Consider the following 18508-nt stretch of genomic DNA (forward strand, 5'->3'; position numbering starts at 1 on the left):
ACAAAAAAAGTCTGCGGGGTATAGAGCGTTTTTTCATTTCGGGCTCCAGTACTCTGGAATGCCCTCCCGGTAACAGTTCGATATCCCTAAAAAAAGCTTTAAAGTGCCTTATTTTCGCTATCTTCGAAACCACTATCCATTTCCCTGTGACGTCATACAGTGCTGCCAATGTAAACAAACAATGGCGAATAGCACAGCAAGATATAGAGACATTAGCTCGGATTCAGACTCAGATTTCACCGATTTAAGCGATTCAACAGATTACGCATGTATTGAAACAGATGGTTGGAGTATGAAAGTATTGAAGAAGAAACTGAAGCTATTGAACGAATAGCTATTGACGCCGAATAGGATGGCCGAATAGCTGCGTTAGCATCGCCGGTAAAATGTGCGGACCAAACGATCAGGACTTTCGCATCTTGTGACACTGGAGCAACTTAAATCCGTCGATTGGTAAGTGTTTTTTTCACATTAAATGTGGGTGGAAGGAAACTTAATATAGTTTCAAATGTACATACAGCTATAGCCTAAATAGCAATGTTAGCATCGATTAGCTGGCAGTCATGCCGCGACCAAATATGTCTGATTAGCACATAAGTCAACAACATTAACAAAACTCACCTTTGTGATTTCGTTGACTTTATCGTTGCAAATGAATCTGCAGGTTATCCATACATCTTTGTGCCATGTCTGTCATCGCCGGTAAAATGTGCAGACACTCCGGCACATTCAATAGGGGTCTGGCGGCAGATTTCTTGCCACTTTCGCATCTTCGGGCCAGTGGTGCAACTTGAATCCCTCCCTGTTAGTGTTGTTACACCCTCCGACAACACACCGACGAGGCATGATGTCTCCAAGGTTCCAAAAAATATTCGGAAAAACGGAAACCAACAGAGCTGAGACCCGATGTTTGTAATGTGTTGGAGAAAATGAAAATGGCGTCTTTCTTACCTAGGCAACGTCACGTACTGACGTCATCGCTCCAAGAGAGTTAAATAGAAAGGCGTTTAATTCGCCAAAATTCACCCATTTAGAGTTCGGAAATCGGTTAAAAAAATATATGGTCTTTTTTCTGCAACATCAAGGTATATATTGACATTTAAAATGTAAACTGAATGAACATCTTCCAAGTTTGGGGATCACAGGATGTTTGCCAGGAATTGTCACAAATGTATTAACCTGGGTTTTGCTGCAGACCAGCCAGAGGGCGAAACGTCGGTGGCAATGCAAGTGGCAGGAATGGGAATCGTGAACGGGGAGATAGAGATCGAGACAGAAGAGCAGTTCTCCCCAAATCGCTAGCCCAGAACAGAACATTTGCAAAGTCCGTTGACAGCAGCAGAGCAGAGACCAGCAACATGCCCATGCAGAAGATTTTAATGACTGACAAGAACCAGGAACTCCTCAAGGAGCTGCTGTGGGATCTGCGGACACGCAACTTTGATGAACATTATGAGTAAGAACACGTTTTCTTTTTCACTTTAAATCCTCACAACTCACCCTCACATACATTGTGTGATTTAGTGAAAGTGGCTCTGATGATTCAAATGAAGAAGAGGAAGAGGAAGATGAGCTGGACCACCGTGAGGAAGGCGAGTTTTGGACCACCAGGGATGAGCCTGTAGAGAAAGCAGAGAGCCCAGAGTACGAGTCTGACCAGGAGCGTCCTCCCGCTGAACCTGTCATCTCCTTATTTGCTATCGGAAAACTCTGCAGGTGATGCCGCACCTTTGTACCTGGGAGTTTGGTGAATTTGACCACTTAATCGCTGCCTGCTTTCCAGGTATGGTTTCAACCGGGAGCGCTGCCAGCAAGCACTGAAGTCCGGAGGAGGAGAATTCGGAGCAACATTGGAGAATCTCCTCCATCAAGTTTACTCCGAGCGCTGCACGCAGGAAGCTGTTTCCACTCAGGACCTGAAAGGGATGTCGATGGAGGAGTGTCTCAACCAAAGGCAGGAGGAAGCTCTGGCGCTGACGGCCATTTTTGGTGACCGTTTCAATGAGCGCATCACCAACTCGGTGTGGGTAGTAACCCTCGATCCATTATTCCTCACGGAAGACATTGGCATAAAGAACAGCAGCAATCAGCCTGGTGGAAGGTCTTCTGAAAACATCTGCAAGTTCTACCTTAAAAGCCAAGGCTGCAGGTTTGGCAATAAATGCAAGTTCAAGCACCAGGCTCCAGTCCAAGCCGCACCAGACTTGAAGGGACCAGCTCAAGCTGGAATCAGCAGCTTCTCTCCCACGGAGTACGAACTGGAAGTTCGCTTCCCGAAAGGAAACCGTTACCCGGCTCAAGCGCCGGTCGTCGCCTTCAGCACCAATGACGAGTCCATCAGCGCCGCGGGGAGGCTCGCTGTCACCGAGATGTTGTTCACGGAGGCGTCGGCTGCAGCCCAGAGATGCGAACCTGTTGTGTACACTCTCGTCAGCTTGTGCGAGGACGAGGACACGATGCAAAGGCTGCTGGACGCCCCTCATCACAAATACAGCACGCCGCCACCTGTTGTGGTGGCTCCTCCTCCTTCCCTGCCGGTGAGGAATGTGGGGAGCGAGGCTTTGGAGGAAAACATCTGTCCCATGAGAAGGACCACTCCAACAATAGACCGTGAGTCCTTTGACTTTAACTTTAATTTGAACTTGTACATGCATTTTTTGGGGCTTTTTTATTTCCGATACAATGCCAAATTGCCAATATTGGAAGAGTATTTGCAGATACTAATATGGATGTAATACAATATTAGCATGAAACATACATACTTGTATTATTTTGTAGTGTGAAACGTTAGAAATTGCTTAAACAACTTCAAATATTCTGAGAAAAAAGGTAGGTTTGAAAAACACTATTGAGACTATTCATAGTAAACATCAATAATTGATAACCAATTTATGTATTGTAAATAAAGTAATGTTGACAGTTCTAAAATTTGGCTGACCGCAGTGAGCCACCTCATCGAGAGATCCGACCAGGTCCTACTTTATAAGGCTCTTATAATAATAATGATAATGGATTAGATTTATATCGCGCTTTTCTATTGTTAGATACTCAAAGCGCTCACAGAGAAGTGGGAACCCATCATTCATTCACACCTGGTGGTGGTAAGCTACATCTGTAGCCACAGCTGCCCTGGGGTAGACTGACGGAACCGTGGCTGCCAGTTTGCGCCTACGGCCCCTCCGACCACCACCAATCATTCATTCACCAGTGTGAGCGGCACCGGGGGCAAGGGTGAAGTGTCCTGCCCAAGGACACAACGGCAGTGATTCTGAATGTGAATAGGTGGGAAGCGAACCTGCAACCCTCAGGTTTCTGGCACGGCCGCTCTCCCCACTACGCCATGCCGCCCCAGTTTTGCACACATTTCCATTAATTTAATAAACATGGGAATTAATTTACGTGTTTCTTATTACACATGCACTTTTTTCCAAAGTTGAAATTAATAAACGCTTGTTTTAGTGATACAAAAAGAAATGTAAAACTGTATTTATACATGAATTTGAAATGCATGGATAATCGATTTTTAAATCAATCGCAGCTCCTGAATCGTAAGGGTGCCCAAAGATTCCCACCTCTAACACTAACCTATTTATCATTAACCGTCTGGAATAAACTTATGTGGAGTGGTAATTTTTTGGGAGACACCTAGTGACCATAATAATAAATCAAGTTAAGTTCACGGCACTGTAAATCGAATGATGCGAACACGTTTGTTACTGGACACTTTCTACGCTTCTATCTTGGAGACTTTGTGTCTGTAAGTAATATTCAACTATAATTATTCAATAATTATTTGTATTGACAAATGTGGTGTTTTAGACTGCAATATTATATGTCTAGCTTGTGTGGAAATTGTGTGATAAGCTATTGTGTACCTGTTTGCTCCTAATAGCCTACCATGTTTACCTTTTGTAAATGACTTGTTGAAAATACAAGAAAAGATCAAGCTTGTGTATATTGGAGGATATTAAGCTGCAGGACTGCCTGTATCTAAGGGTAATATATTGGAGATTTTGAATGCATGCTGATATCATCCAATACTTTTGCTCATGTTGGACCAATAGCTCTATCGGATCTTGACAACCCTAGCATGAAGTCCCTGTCTGAAGTCCCTGTATGCTTCACCATGTCCTTATACAAGTACATGCCTTATTTATTTATAGGTAATTATTAGGGGTTATAGCACTATTTTGTAGCTTTGGCATACACTCGGCAGCCTGCAAAAGGGTCGTTAGGGAGCTGCACTTGCGTCAAAATTCCATTATTATTTTGTGTTTAAAAAGGGACTGGAGAGGTGGAGGAGCAGGAAAAAAAAGACTCTTATCCCATCAAGGCGGAGAGCTACCCGAGGAAGAGGGTGGCCATTAATCCCAAACTTCTTCAAGAAAACGGCAAATTGTGCAAAGACTTCCAGAGGAACCAGGTACAGAAAGAGGACACAATTTTGTGTCAGTTGTTTATAAATGTGCTGTATGTGTATTTATTTACTCAACAGTCATCCAAGCGCTTCAAGTCCATGCTGGAGGAGAGGATGAAGCTGCCAGCGTGGAACGAAAAAGACAACATCCTCGATCTGTTGGACGAGTGTCAAGTGTTGGTCGTCAGCGGCATGACAGGGTGGGTTATTCAACATAGTGTAATCAGCCGAATATTAGACTACTTTGAATATAACTTTACATTTAGTTTTGTATAAATCTCTTGATCCTGAAAATAACTCACATTTTTGGAATATGTTTTTCCCCGGTAAACACATATCGTCTTCAGGGTTGTGGCGGTGGGGGTGTGGCCAATATATATGTAGTATATGTGACGTCATGATCAATATAATTGCAATGACGCTTACATTTTTTAAAAGCTAAATAAGTGTCCAATGTTTTCACAAAGATAAAATAAGTCATATTGTTGGTTCATTTATTAGTTAAAACAAATTTACATTATTGCAATCAGTTGATAAAACATTGTCCTTTACAATTTTATAAAAGCTTTTTTTTTTTTAATCTACTCCTCTGCTAGGATGTCAGCAGACTGGGGTAGATCCTGCTGAAATCCTATGTATTGAATGAATACGGAATCGTTTTGAATCGGAAAAACATTGTTTTGTTGAATCTAAAAAATCGATATATTATCGAATTGCGACCCCAAGAATCGATATTGAATCGAATTCGTGGGACACCCAAGGATCCGCAGCCCTAGTATTAACATATATTTATTCTTATAATGTTTTGCTTTATTTTTCAATTGTTGCTGCTTATTGTAAAATGTAACACAGGCGGCAATGTACTCTGCCTTCCCTGAATGTTGGATTATCTAACCGCTATTTTAAATTAGAGATAGGGAAAAAAGAACTTGAGGTTGTGTATTGATATTGATAAGTCACTGTAAGACTAAGCACACAAAGGAAATTACATCTATATAACGATGAAGTGTAAATAAATGTAGGAATCATGTTAAATTAATAATAACATTTGGAATAAACAGAAAAAAGCAATTCCAGTCATACAGGAGGAAGAATGGTTCTATTGCTGCTAGCTTAATGCTAACTTATAATGGACCATTTTATTAATAAGCTAAAGAAATTTAGCCGGGCGTATGTATAGACAAAGTTAGCAGTTCCTGTCGATAGTAATGTCAACATTAGGGCAGTTTCCACAGCAGAAATGCATTAATTAACCTGAAATCACGTTCTACTGAACTTTTTTTCTGTCCTTATTTTTGCCGGGTGCCAACTCCGTTCCAGGACTGATCGGGTAAGCGACCAGCTGTAGCGCTCATGCTGACAGACGATTTTAGATGCACATTTTATAAAATAAAGCATAGATGAACATTTTAATGATATTTGAGTTGTTTTTCAAACTAGTTATGGCCAATATTGCTTAAATAATAGAAAATATACAGTGTATATATTCATAAAATATATTACTTGAAATTGTTTTAATGTAAAAAAAACCCCTCATTTTTAAGGTGTGGCGGTTATTAGTTTGTCTTGGTGGTATATGTAGGGAAAATCCTGGTTTTATACTAGGCTCAATTTGGTGTTATGAGTCTCACCCGTGTTTCTTCTCATTTCTCTTCAGGTGCGGCAAGACGACACAGATCCCCCAGTTCATCCTGGATGCCTCTCTGAGTGGTCCGGCGGACAAGGTGGCCAACATCATCTGTACTCAGCCGCGCCGCATTTGCGCCATCTCAGTGGCCCAGCGGGTGTCGCAGGAGCGGGCGGAGAGTCTGGGTAACGCCGTGGGCTACCAGATCCGCCTGGAGAGTGTCAGGGTATGCACAAAATATACTGTGTTTTCATAATTAAATTGCCAATTGCGCGCTTATTTCACTCTACTGTCAGTCGTCGGCCACCAGGCTGCTTTACTGCACCACAGGCGTCTTGCTGCGAAGGCTGGAGGGCGACATGGACCTTCAAGGCGTCACACACGTCATTGTAGACGAGGTGCACGAGCGCACAGAGGAGAGGTCAGCAAACCAAGCAAAAGTTTTCCTTATATTTGTGTTTGCATGACTGACTGCTTCATGCACTTTAATTTTTTAGTGACTTCCTCCTGTTGGTGCTCAAAGATCTGATCCTTAATAGACCAGACTTGAAGGTTATTCTCATGAGTGCCACATTGAATGCCAGCCTCTTCTCTGAATATTTCTACAACTGCCCAACAATACACATTCCAGGTAATACATGTTTTACAGAATGTTCTTCTCATCTCTCACTGACCATTTTTACCTTTGACCAGGTCACACCTACCCTGTCACCCAGCATTTTCTTGAAGATGCGATTTCTTTAACTCGGTAAGTCCCTCCTATTGCAAGTCATCTGAATAGAAGTGTTGCAAATTTCTCCAATCAATGTCTTAAGATACACGATTGAGGATGGGAGTCCTTACTTGCGCTCAGGGAAGCAGAACTTTGCGAGTGGACAAGGACGGAAAGGAGAGCCAAAGAACGTAGTGGACACCTTGGGGGACGATGTGTGGAACTTTATGTCTTTCTCTAATAATGAATTTGTCAAAGACTCTGTCCCAGACCAGCAACTCAGTCTACAGCAACTCGTTATCAGATACAATGGTAAAAAAACAAAAAAAAACGATTGTAGAATAACTACAAGTGTGCCAAATGTATGTATTTTGTTGTTTATGCAGATTGTAAGAAGTCTGTACTGAAGACTATTGCTGCAATGGACCTGGACAAGATCAACATGGATCTGATTGAGAGTCTGCTGGAGTGGATATTAGACAGCAAAGGCGACTCCCCTAAAGGCAAGAGTCAGAGCACGACTGTGCACGTTTATTGTGGACTCGGACTAAATCTGCGATGCTTTCTGTGTTTGCTACAGGTGCAGTGTTGGTGTTTCTTCCAGGCCTCGCTGAAATCAAGTCGCTCTATGAGCAGCTCCAATCAAACAGGAAGTTCAACAATAGGCACACACGCAGGTATGGATCCACTTTTAATTTTAAATTGTGCTTTTTCATTTCAAGGGGCACTTTGCAACTCGCTCACAGTTATATTATTCAAACCAGAACACATGTGCTTTACAACTGTCGATATTGTTCACCATTTCTAAGTTTTTGTAATAAAAGTTTTTGACTGCCCCCCAAAAATTGTGTGCTGATCAGCGATGCGATGTGATTACAAATGTTCCACATGGTCCAAATCTTCTCCAGACATTTACCTCCAAAAAAAGCTGCCATAAAAATACTTATTTACAGTGCGTATGAGGTGTACATTATCTTATAAAGACAATATGAGCCAGATAATGTGCACAGGTGAGACCATTCTTATTTTTATTGTAAATTCCTATTTCTAAAATTGTAGTTTGCTAACGCTATATATTACTTGTAGAGCAACAAACTGCTGATTTGAATTAGGCATAAGTATTCTCTTTATCTCCATCATGCTGCGCGTGTGTATTCCGTGGGGCACGGTTTGCAGACTTGGTGAAAAAGGTTTAAGAACCACTGGCCTAATGTATTTTCTAAAATGGGGATCACCAACATTTTGGGGCCCAGGATCCCTGGTCTTAGCCAAAAGTCAAAGCAAGATCTACCCCTGCGTCAATAACACAAAGCTTTGTGTTGTTATTAGCACAATATATATCTATAATCTCTCTCTCTCTTATCTGCATATTCATATATCTCTTTGTTTGCGTTTTTATAAAATGTAGCAACTCATCTACTTTGCTCTTTTGTGGTTTTGCAACATTGGTTCTGTGCTGCTTTTATTGTGTTGAGTTGAGTTTGAGTTTATTTGGAACATGCAAGCATACAACATGATACATCACAATTTCCAGTTTCTCTTTTCAACATGTTCGAAAAGGAGTAGGAAGAAGCAGAGCTTATTTAATCCTACCCCTTTTCTTTACATAACACTTGCTAAAACTTTTGTTCACTTCCTGTTCTCAATGTATTCACAATGTATACTCCTTAAGTAATAAGTAATCACGATAAAAATAAATAAATAATTGGTGAAGCAAGTTTTATTCCATACGATGAGATAAGTAAGAGTATTTTGAGAATGAATGGGTGAGTAAAATCAGAATGTTTATCATAGTTCTTCTTTTTTGTACTTTGTAAACACTTCCAGTTTGAAGAGTTTCTTGAAGTGGATCATATTAGTACATTGTTTGATTGCTTTGCTTAATCCATTCCATAATTTAATTCCACATACTGATATACTGAAGGTCTTAAGTGTTTTACGTGCATACAAATGTTTTAAATTACATTTTTGTCTAAGATTATATTTCTCTTCTTTTGTTGAGAAGAATTGTTGTATATTCTTGGGAAGCAGGTTATAGTTTGCTATGTGTAATATAGTTAATAAATAAACAATGTTGGAGAATAGCCACATTGTTCTTTACACTTTCTTATGCACAAAGTGGAAAAAAAAGTTAAATATAACAAGTTAACTTGTGTGTCAAACACCAGCTGTGTGGTGTACCCACTTCACTCCACTCTGTCCAACGAGGAGCAGCATGCTGTTTTCAGCCGCCCGCCCGAAGGCGTCACAAAGATCATTCTCTCCACGAACATCGCAGAGACGTCGGTAACCATTGACGACGTGGTTTTTGTCATCGACTCTGGCAAGATGAAAGAGAAAAGGTAGGCTTTGTCACATGCACACCTGCCGCCGGGAAATGTACGTTGAAGTGTGCCGGTGCCCTTTGTAGGTACGATGCGTCTAAAAGCATGGAGAGCTTAGAGGAGTCCTGGGTCTCCCGGGCCAACGCGCTTCAGAGGAAGGGGCGGGCAGGTCGTGTGGGGCCTGGAGTCTGCTTCCACCTCTTCACCAGCCACTCCTTCCATCACCATCTGGAACATCAACAGCTGCCGGAGATCCATAGAATTCCTCTGGAGCAGCTCTGCCTCCGGTAGATCCATATGGTTTTTCTCTTTGCACACCAAGAATATTGTGGAATCGATGCTTTTCTGTACGTTTGGTTCAAAAAAGTCTAAAATCTAATCATTTCAATTTAGGGCCTTAAAATGTCTATCAACAAAATCTCATATAAAGTTGACAATGAAAAATCTTTTGAAAAAATGCATAAACTTGTCTCGCTTTTGAATGTTTCAATTTATGACAGCGCTAATAACTACGAAACGGAACTAATTAATTTCCTGTGCTGTCCATTCAGAATGTATCAAGCACTGTGATCGTGCAGAGCTCAGTGCATTTAGCAGTACACTGCAAAAACTGAAATCTAAGTAAGATTAAATATCTCAAATAAGGGTGATATTTGCTTATTTTATGTCTGATAAGATAATTATTCTCACTAAGCGGATTTTATGTTAGTGTTTTTCTTGTTTTAAGGGTTTTGGTCCTTAATGATCTCAGTAAGATATTACAGGTTGTAGCTGAGATGTCATGACCTATATTGAGTAAAACATGCTTGAAACTAGAATATCAACTGTTGCAAAGCTGTGTCAACAACACGCACAAGTATAAAAGTACTTTTTTAAAGTAATAATTTCTTTCTTTATGTCAAGATAATGCCACTAGCATTTAGGAATATTTTTCAACATATTGAGCAATAAGGCCTCATATTTTTTTTCTACCAAGAAAAGTGCACTTGTTATTAGTGAGAATATACTTATTTTAAGGTATTTTTGATTTATTGAGGTTAGCTAATTTTACTTGTTTTGGAAAGTCTTGACAAGCCAAATTTTCTTGTTCTATTGGCAGATAATTTTGCTTAGTTCAAGTGAAATACCCCTCATTTTTGTATTTTTTTTTCTTGTTTTTGAAGACTAACTTTTTGCAGTGGTATGTTACTGCAGAGTTTAGTCAGCAGCGGAGTTTACAAAAGCAAAGCCTGAGGTATTTGTGTAAATTAGGTAAGTGCACGTTCAACCTTTTGTGGCTCCAGAACAAACTTGTTAATGCATGATTGAAGTCGGTGAAAGGAAACCTATAAAGTGTTTTCACCGATAACCCAATTTGGGTTAGGACCTGGATGTGGAGCCATCGAGGAGGGCAGCGTTTGTAAACATTTCGATGAAAGTGAATGGAATGATAATGTAAAAGTCACAATTGAACAAGTATCATCCTAAACCTCCCCCAAAACAACTTTATGTCACAAATTGCTGAAAGAGATCAGTATGAGATGTTTATTAGTGAAATCACATTATTATATGCAGTAACCACTTGCTCATTTCTCGGTGGTGTGATGACTTATAGTTGTGCACTCACAGCTGTATAACAATAAAAAAGACATTATTATATTATTTATATCATTACAGTAATTTTATGTCAGCTTCTCATATCTTTTTCCCAAGTTTTTACAGCAATGGATAGAACTGACATTAAAAGCTATCAAGATTGTTAGTTTATACTCAGTTTGTGGTTTGGTGAGGAAAGCAACAAAGATATGCAAATGTCTTCTCAAGTTAAAATAATAACTAGTCCTTGTATATTAGCTTTATCATTTCCAAACTTTCACTAAAAGTTGGTGTGATTGTATTCAACTTGAAATACATTCCAGGTACAAAATGAGCTCAGAAAATTTTAATATTATTGACATTATTCACATCCAAATTCCATTTGAGGCTTGCAATCCATAATCGCCTTCTTTTTTTTTAGAATAGTAGTTCTCAAACTTTAAGTTTCTTAAGCACTACCTCAGAAAAGACTTAACACTTGGCTCTCCAAGTACCACCATAATGGCCAACTTTAAAATACAGTAGCGCAGTAGGCCTAAGAATTCATTATAATCAAGGCAGAGGTTTTAGTTAACAAGTCACTGAGTTTGAACATTAGAAAATAAAACACTAATCACTTTAGTGATTCTTTGGCCTACCACTAGTGTACCAGTACCACAGTTTGAGGATCACTGTTTTAGACAATTGTTCTGCACTCCCTGTTTTTCTCAACTTTATGTAGACTATGGAAGTTTTTCTGTTTGCTCAATTCTGACAGCTGAAATCAACGCGCAGGTTAACTGTTAAGATTTAGCAGAGATGCAAACCAGTCTCTTTCACAGACAAAATACTTTCCTTTATCATGGCCGACTTCCTTGTTGTTACATGAAAACACTTGACATGAAGAATACTGCATCGACTGTACAAAAACAATTATATGGTAAATCGGAAAAAGAGCCATTGTTTACCAATATTTTTCCCAATTAGTTTACGGTAGGGAAGCTTCTGGTGTTTTTAGTTAGTTTAACCATTTTGTTTTCCAACGAATGAATTCATATACCGTATTTCCTTGAATTGCCGCAGGGCATATAGTATGCGCCTGCCTTAAATTACTGCTGGGTCAAACTCGCTTCCCAAAATAATTAGCGCATGCTTAGTATTACAAACCTGGTCAAACTCGTGACGTCACGAGTGACACTTCCCCTGTCATCATTTTCAAAATGGAAGGGGCTGATTTCAATACCGGTAATTTGAAATCGCATAAAGGGAAGAAGATTAAGAGCTATTCAGTAGGATTTAAGGTCCAAGCTTACATCACACTCAGATTTTTACTGCATACCTTTGGTAAGTGCCGGAGTGAGAAGAGGATTTAAAATAATTAGCGCATGCTTACTTTTACCGCATCACTGTGGTAAGCGCAGGAGAAGAGGTTTTAAATTAATTAGCGCCCTGGCGGAAATTCAAGGAAATACGGTACTTCATATTCATATAATTTCAGTCTGAGCCTTCAATTTTCTTTCATGTGTTTTTTCTTTTTTGTTCATGTGGATTTAAAATGGTCTTGCATTTTGTTCATCGTGGTCTTAAAAAAGGCTTTAAACTTGACTTGTTGAAACCCGCGGAGACCCTGTTAATGTGGTTTTCCTCTGAACAGAATCAAGATCCTGGATGTGTTTGCAGAGCAGACGTTGGAGTCCGTCTTCTCTCGCGTCATCGAGCCGCCAGCCACGGGAAGCTTGGATGCGGCCAAACAGCGCCTGCAGGATCTGGGCGCCCTAACCGCAGAGGAGAAGCTCACCCCGCTGGGCTACCATTTGGCCCGCCTGCCTGTGGACGTGCGCGTGGGAAAACTCATGCTGTTTGGCGCCATCTTCCGCTGCCTCGACCCAGGGCTCACCATCGCTGCCAGTCTGGCCTTCAAATCCCCTTTTGTGAGACCGCTTTGGAAGCCATGTTTGCATGCTATGGAGTATGTGATGCTTTTATGTGTGTCATTAAGGTGTCGCCATGGGACAAGCGTGAGGAAGCTAATGAGAGGAAATTAGACTTTGCTGTGGCCAAGAGTGACCATCTGGCTCTGCTCCAAGCATACAAAGTACACGTCAAACGAGATATACTTTACTATATTTTACCCGGCATATAATCAATCATATCATCTTTTAGGGTTGGTGCAGCGCTAAAGCGGCCGGCAACAGTGCCGGCTCACGCTACTGCCGGGAGAACTTCCTGTCTTCACGCGTCTTGCAGGAAATTGCTTCCCTCAAGAGGCAGTTCGCCGAGCTGCTGTCTGACATCGGCTTCATCAAAGAGGGGCTGAGGTCCAGAGCGATTGAGCGGCTGTGCTCCCATGGTTCTGATGGGATTCTCGAAGCTACTGGCCCAGAGGTAGCCCATTTATACACTCGATAGCGCCACTGAAGGGTCTCACATCTGTTTATGAGCACGAAATGTGAGAATCATGTAATATGTGAGTTTGTCATAAACATTCTTCCTCACGGACATGATAACGCTCTGTAATGAATAAAAACACACACACAAAATAAACCCGGATTTACAAACTTAAAGGGGCTGTTTGCACGTTCCTCACAATAACATTTTTCACAGCAAAAATATAACAACACCACCACCAGCTAGCTTATGTTACCATTAGTGGTTTATCAGAACAGATTTGTTTGACAATTGTCTGAATTTTTCACAATTACAAAGTTTATGTAATACAATTATTTTTACCAGCCCAAATGGTGTTTTACAGCTGTCATATTCGACAACACGTATGTGCAAGGAGCACGTGCACACATACAAAAGCAGTCCAAAAGAGGCCGCGAACAATTTACAGTCATGTTTTGTTATGATAGAATATACATTCAATGACAGCTAATGCTAGCTATCAAAATTGCTATTGTTAGAACCTAAACCTAATGCACATTCGTGTATTACTTGCGCACGTAATCACGTCATTACGTACGAGAAGCCGTGAGAGGGCGGGATGTACTGTGTAAAATACATTTCAAAAGTTGATGTCCTCAACCTTTTTTCAGTGATGTACCCCTGTGAACATTTTTTTAACTCGAGTACCCCTTAATCAGAGCAAAGCATTTTTGGTTGAAAAAAAGAGATAAAGGAGTAAAATACAGCACTATGTCATCAGTTTCTGATTTATTAAATTGTATAACAGTGCAAAATATTACTAATTTGTAGAGGTTTTTCTTGAACTATTTAAAAAAAAAAGATATAAAAATAACTAAAAACAAGTGATTCAATTCTAAATAAAGATTTCTACACATAGAAGTAATCATCAACTTAAAGTGCCCTCTTTAAGGATTGTAATAAAGATCCATCTGGATTCATGAACTTAATTCTAAACATTTCTTCACAAAAAAAGAAATCTTTAACATCAATATTTATGGAACATGTCCACAAAAAAAATCCAGCTGTCAACACTGAATATTGCATTGTTGTATTTCTTTTCACAGTTTATGAAATTACATTCATATTTAGTTGAAGTATTATCCAATAAATATATTTATAAATGCTTTTTGAATTGTTGCTCTTTTTAGAATATTTGTGAAAAATCTCACGTAGCCCTTGGCATAGCTTCAAGTACCCCCAGGGGTACGCGGACCCCCATTTGAGAACCACTGTTCTAGGCATCTGTGTAAATGTTGCAAACAGCCTCTTTTAATTGGTTCTTTTATAGAACAGTATTAAACATCATTAGGTATAAGTACCAAATTCAGTACTTTTATAGACGCCGACCAAAGTTCGTCAGGACTAGAGAGTATTGATTTATATAAAATCAAACGGTGCAGTATTTCAATACCTTTTGTTCCACGTGACGTCACGTCCGGTTGCAGAAACAATCCCTTTAGCAGCACGGCGCGAGGAGTTTGGCCGAGTCCGCACCAAATAATATTGCAATTTTCAACACCAACAAAGCAAGTAGGCTTTGGAAAAAACGCTCAAACGTAAAGTAAAGCTCCAGTCTTCCAAAATGCGTGAGCTTGTTGCTATTTTACATTGGATTTTTCATAGACCGGCTAATATTAGCATTTGTGATTTTACATGGCACCTCCAAATTTGGTAGTGAAACCACAACGTAGATGAATATTGCAATCAAATATTGTGTAACGAGCCCAATACTTACAGCGTAAGTACTTCGTAGGGAGCAGCATAACACATTCCGCTTCATGTAAAAAGCTACTTTCTGGTTAGACAACATGCCAAAGATCAGGAGTGTCAAATGTAAGGAGCCCTCGAACAGGTTTTATTCATCATGCGAGATGAGTTCGCTAAGTATAAAAATGAGCTGTTCTAAATGTGTCCACTGGATGTAGCAATAACAATTTTTTGTTTCCTCCTGCCAAGAGTGCATGACTTCAGAGGGGGCGGAGCTATGTGCCGTATTAAGATAGGACAATAGAGGCAACACTTCTGTGTCTACATACTTCGACTGCTTATTAGTAGTGATCGTATACAAATGTGGATGTTACCAATTGATTAACGTCGACCCCGACTTAAACAAGTTGAAAAACGTATTCGGGTGTTACCATTTAGTGGTCAATTGTATGGAATACGTACTATACTGTGCAATCTACTAATAAAAGTTTCAATCAATCAAAAAAAAAAATGTTCATGCCTTTATTGTCAAAGGTGTTTTTGGTAATGTAACTTGTGACAATTCTACCAAATCAATGCTTTTGATACTCTACACCAGGGGTGCCCATTACGTCGATCGCGATCGACTGGTCGATCTCGGAGGGTGTGTCAGTCGATCTCAAGCCAGGCATTAAAAAATGTACATAAAAATGAGCAATCAATCATACCAAGACTTCACTTTCGTCAGTTGTTTGACATTCTCGGCACCCGAGGATCTTGTGAGATGACGCTGGCTGCTGCGAGCTCATATTTAAGAAAAAAATCACTAACAGGGCGGACGCAGAGAAACACATTTTATTTCTAGAGACTCCGTACCTACTGTCAAAACTCTAAAGACCGACTGCACAGTTCCTGTCTTCACCATAAAAGACCTGTTTCATCCTGCCTGTGCTAACAAAATAAGAGTCCCAGAAAGCTAGCGTGCACAAGCTAGCAAGCTACGGAGGTTGATGCCAATGTATTTCTCCCCCGCCCTCAGCGACCGCTTTCTCACTTGCTTGCCCACCCGCACAGTCACTGACGTCACTCACCTGCTGCCAGACATTAAAGGGCCACACACATATGCTACTCTCATAACAAAGTGTTTAAAAAGGAGTATGCAAGTTGGACAAATGAGATGCCAAATCCAACCACTTTCATGTGGTATTGGACAGAAAGGAGGACTTTTTTTTTCCTCCATTTGAAAATGCGGACGTTATCAGCACCACTGTCTAATTCCAATCAATGCAAGTCATCAGAATCAGGTAATACACCAACTTATATTCTTGTCTTCATGAAAGAAAGGAATCTATGTGTGTTAAACATGCTTGTATTATCATTAAACACCATTAACTTGTTAACAAAAATGTCTCTTTCATAAATAAATAAATATAAATTATAAATAGGAATGAGGTAGATCTCCTCGACTTGGTCAATTGAAAAGTAGCTCGCCTGCAGAAAAAGTGTGAGCGCCCCTGCTCTACACATCCTGTGTTGTACTTATGACTTGGGAGTGGAGACACATTTTCTGGACGCACATAAATATACTGAAATAAAATGTATCCTCTTCTAATGATGAAAGTTTTGTTGTAGATGATACTCCATATGTTAGTACATCAGTTGAGGAAAATTAGTAAATTGCATTGATACCATCCTGTAATTTAAATGTTGATATTATTCATTTCATTTTTTGATAGGTAAAAAAATTAACTCCAATCAAAACGTTTTAAAACTCTGCCAGACTAAATTCCAACTATTTGACTGATGAACTTTCACATCATTTATTCAGAAAGTAATGAAGATACACACTCTTAACTGCAGTGCAAAAATATGTCTAAATATATGATTTGTACATTTTCGGAATGTGCTTGGTCTATTTTTTAACAAAAACAAAAAATCGGAAGTTCTCTTTATTTTTAAGTGATGGTGCCATGATTTTATCAGTCTGGCCTATTTGGTCAAATATTTTCCTCCACGTGGCCCCTGAGTTTGACACCGCTGCCAAAGGTAGACCATAAAGTACTGCCTTTTAATGTCTTGGAAGTGCAACTGCATTGCTAATGACTCAAAATTAATGAGAAAAAAATATATAACTGGAGTAGAGGTGGGGGAAATAATACATTTTAAGATACATCGCAATTTGGACATGGCAATTAGTAAGTGTCAATAGTCGATAATCAATTTATTTTTTGTAAGTAAAGTAATGCAGACTGTTCTAACATTTCTTCTTTACAGAGAGACCCGACCATTTATTTGAGGGCACTTATATTCCAGCTTTGCACACATTTACATTAATTTAGTGAATGTGAAAATTAATTCAACTGTTTCCTATTACAAATGCACTGTTTTTTGAAGTTGCAAGTGATAAACACTTATTAAATAAAATGTAAATGATTTTAGCTTCTGAATTGTAATCAAATCGTGAGGTGCCCAAAAATTCCCACCTCTAAACTGGACAGCACATTTTTAAATGTTACATTAAAATATTTATTACCACACACAACTATAGAAAATTGGTAGAGTTGAGTACCAGTATCGATTCCCAGGTACCGGGAATCGGTACTGTATTGGTTTAAATGTGAACGATACCCATCCTTTAACACTTCTGCTCTATTCCAGGCAAATCTGAACGCAGAAAACATCCATCTGATGTCTGCTCTTCTCTGTGCTGCCCTCTATCCAAATGTGGTGCAGGTGCATGCTGGTTTCTTCCTAATTTTACGATCCATCCTTGATCGGCACGTTTGTCTCATTCTATCCTGTTTGATTTGTACCAGGTGCAATCTCCTCAAGGCACTTATACGATGAGCATCAAAGGAGCGGTGAAGATGCCCCCCAAGGCCAATGAGCTACGCTTCCTGACTAAGAGCGATGGCTGTGTCAATGTTCACCCCTCGTCAGTCAACTACATGGTTGGTCCAGTGAAGAAATACACATTATTGTAGTTGTGTGACCAAGCTTGCATCTGCTCTATGTGCTGCAGGTGCGGGGATATGCCAGCCCCTATCTGGTTTACCTGGAGAAAGTGAAAACCAGTCGGGTCTTCATCAGGGACTGCAGCATGGTGTCTGTCTACGCCCTGGTGCTCTTCGGAGGCGGGCAAGTCAACGTGGAGCTGCATAAGGGCCGGTTTGTCATCTCCCTCGACGATGGATGGATTCGATTTGCTGCCGATACTCACCAGGTCAGGAGGTTTATTTGCTTGGACTCACCCATATTTGATGATGTCCGTGTGCGTTGCACAGGTGGCTGAACTTGTAAAGGAGCTTCGCTGGGAACTGGACCGCCTGCTGGAGGACAAGATTAAGAACCCGAGCATGGACTTGTGCACCTGCCCCCGCGGCTCCCGCATCATCCGCATGATCGTCAACCTTGTGTCCACACAGTAACTCAAAAGTGGTTTTCCACCTTCATGTTGACAATATTTTTTGCTTTACACTTTCATGTGTGTATAGTTGTCCTAAAATGAAGTGAGCTTATTATTATAAACATGCATGTTCAAATAGTACTTGAAGTGAGGTCCTGTTGGTGGACACAGCTGTCTGATACTGTACACTACTGTGATCATGCACAAATGCTTGTTAAAAAGCTACATTGTTAGTTGGGAAAGAAGCCAGTGTGGCTTTTTTATATATATATATGTATAAGTGTGTATATATATATATATATATATATATATATATATATATATATATATATATATATATATATATATATGTATATGTATATATATATATATA

At 39.9% G+C, this 18508-nt stretch overlaps 1 protein-coding gene across 1 annotated transcript in view; it reads left to right on the top strand.

The window, feature by feature from the left end:
* Positions 1-18439, top strand: part of dhx57 (DEAH (Asp-Glu-Ala-Asp/His) box polypeptide 57) — a 30697-nt gene extending 12258 nt beyond the window's left edge. The window contains exons 3-23 of the mRNA XM_061914546.1: positions 1196-1456; positions 1525-1716; positions 1784-2610; positions 4284-4423; positions 4496-4617; positions 6075-6270; positions 6341-6465; positions 6542-6675; positions 6738-6792; positions 6860-7068; positions 7143-7259; positions 7337-7433; positions 8925-9098; positions 9167-9367; positions 12289-12565; positions 12634-12729; positions 12798-13019; positions 17388-17462; positions 17546-17680; positions 17752-17952; positions 18014-18439. Of these exons, the coding sequence (XP_061770530.1) occupies positions 1359-1456; positions 1525-1716; positions 1784-2610; positions 4284-4423; positions 4496-4617; positions 6075-6270; positions 6341-6465; positions 6542-6675; positions 6738-6792; positions 6860-7068; positions 7143-7259; positions 7337-7433; positions 8925-9098; positions 9167-9367; positions 12289-12565; positions 12634-12729; positions 12798-13019; positions 17388-17462; positions 17546-17680; positions 17752-17952; positions 18014-18157 (3837 nt within the window). The 5' untranslated portion in view covers positions 1196-1358 and the 3' untranslated portion in view covers positions 18158-18439. The remainder of the gene's footprint in view (positions 1-1195; positions 1457-1524; positions 1717-1783; positions 2611-4283; positions 4424-4495; positions 4618-6074; positions 6271-6340; positions 6466-6541; positions 6676-6737; positions 6793-6859; positions 7069-7142; positions 7260-7336; positions 7434-8924; positions 9099-9166; positions 9368-12288; positions 12566-12633; positions 12730-12797; positions 13020-17387; positions 17463-17545; positions 17681-17751; positions 17953-18013) is intronic.
* The last annotated feature ends 69 nt before the right edge of the window (positions 18440-18508 follow it).

The sequence above is a fragment of the Nerophis ophidion genome, linkage group LG10, assembly GCF_033978795.1.
Source record: "Nerophis ophidion isolate RoL-2023_Sa linkage group LG10, RoL_Noph_v1.0, whole genome shotgun sequence".
Lineage (NCBI taxonomy): Eukaryota > Metazoa > Chordata > Actinopteri > Syngnathiformes > Syngnathidae > Nerophis > Nerophis ophidion.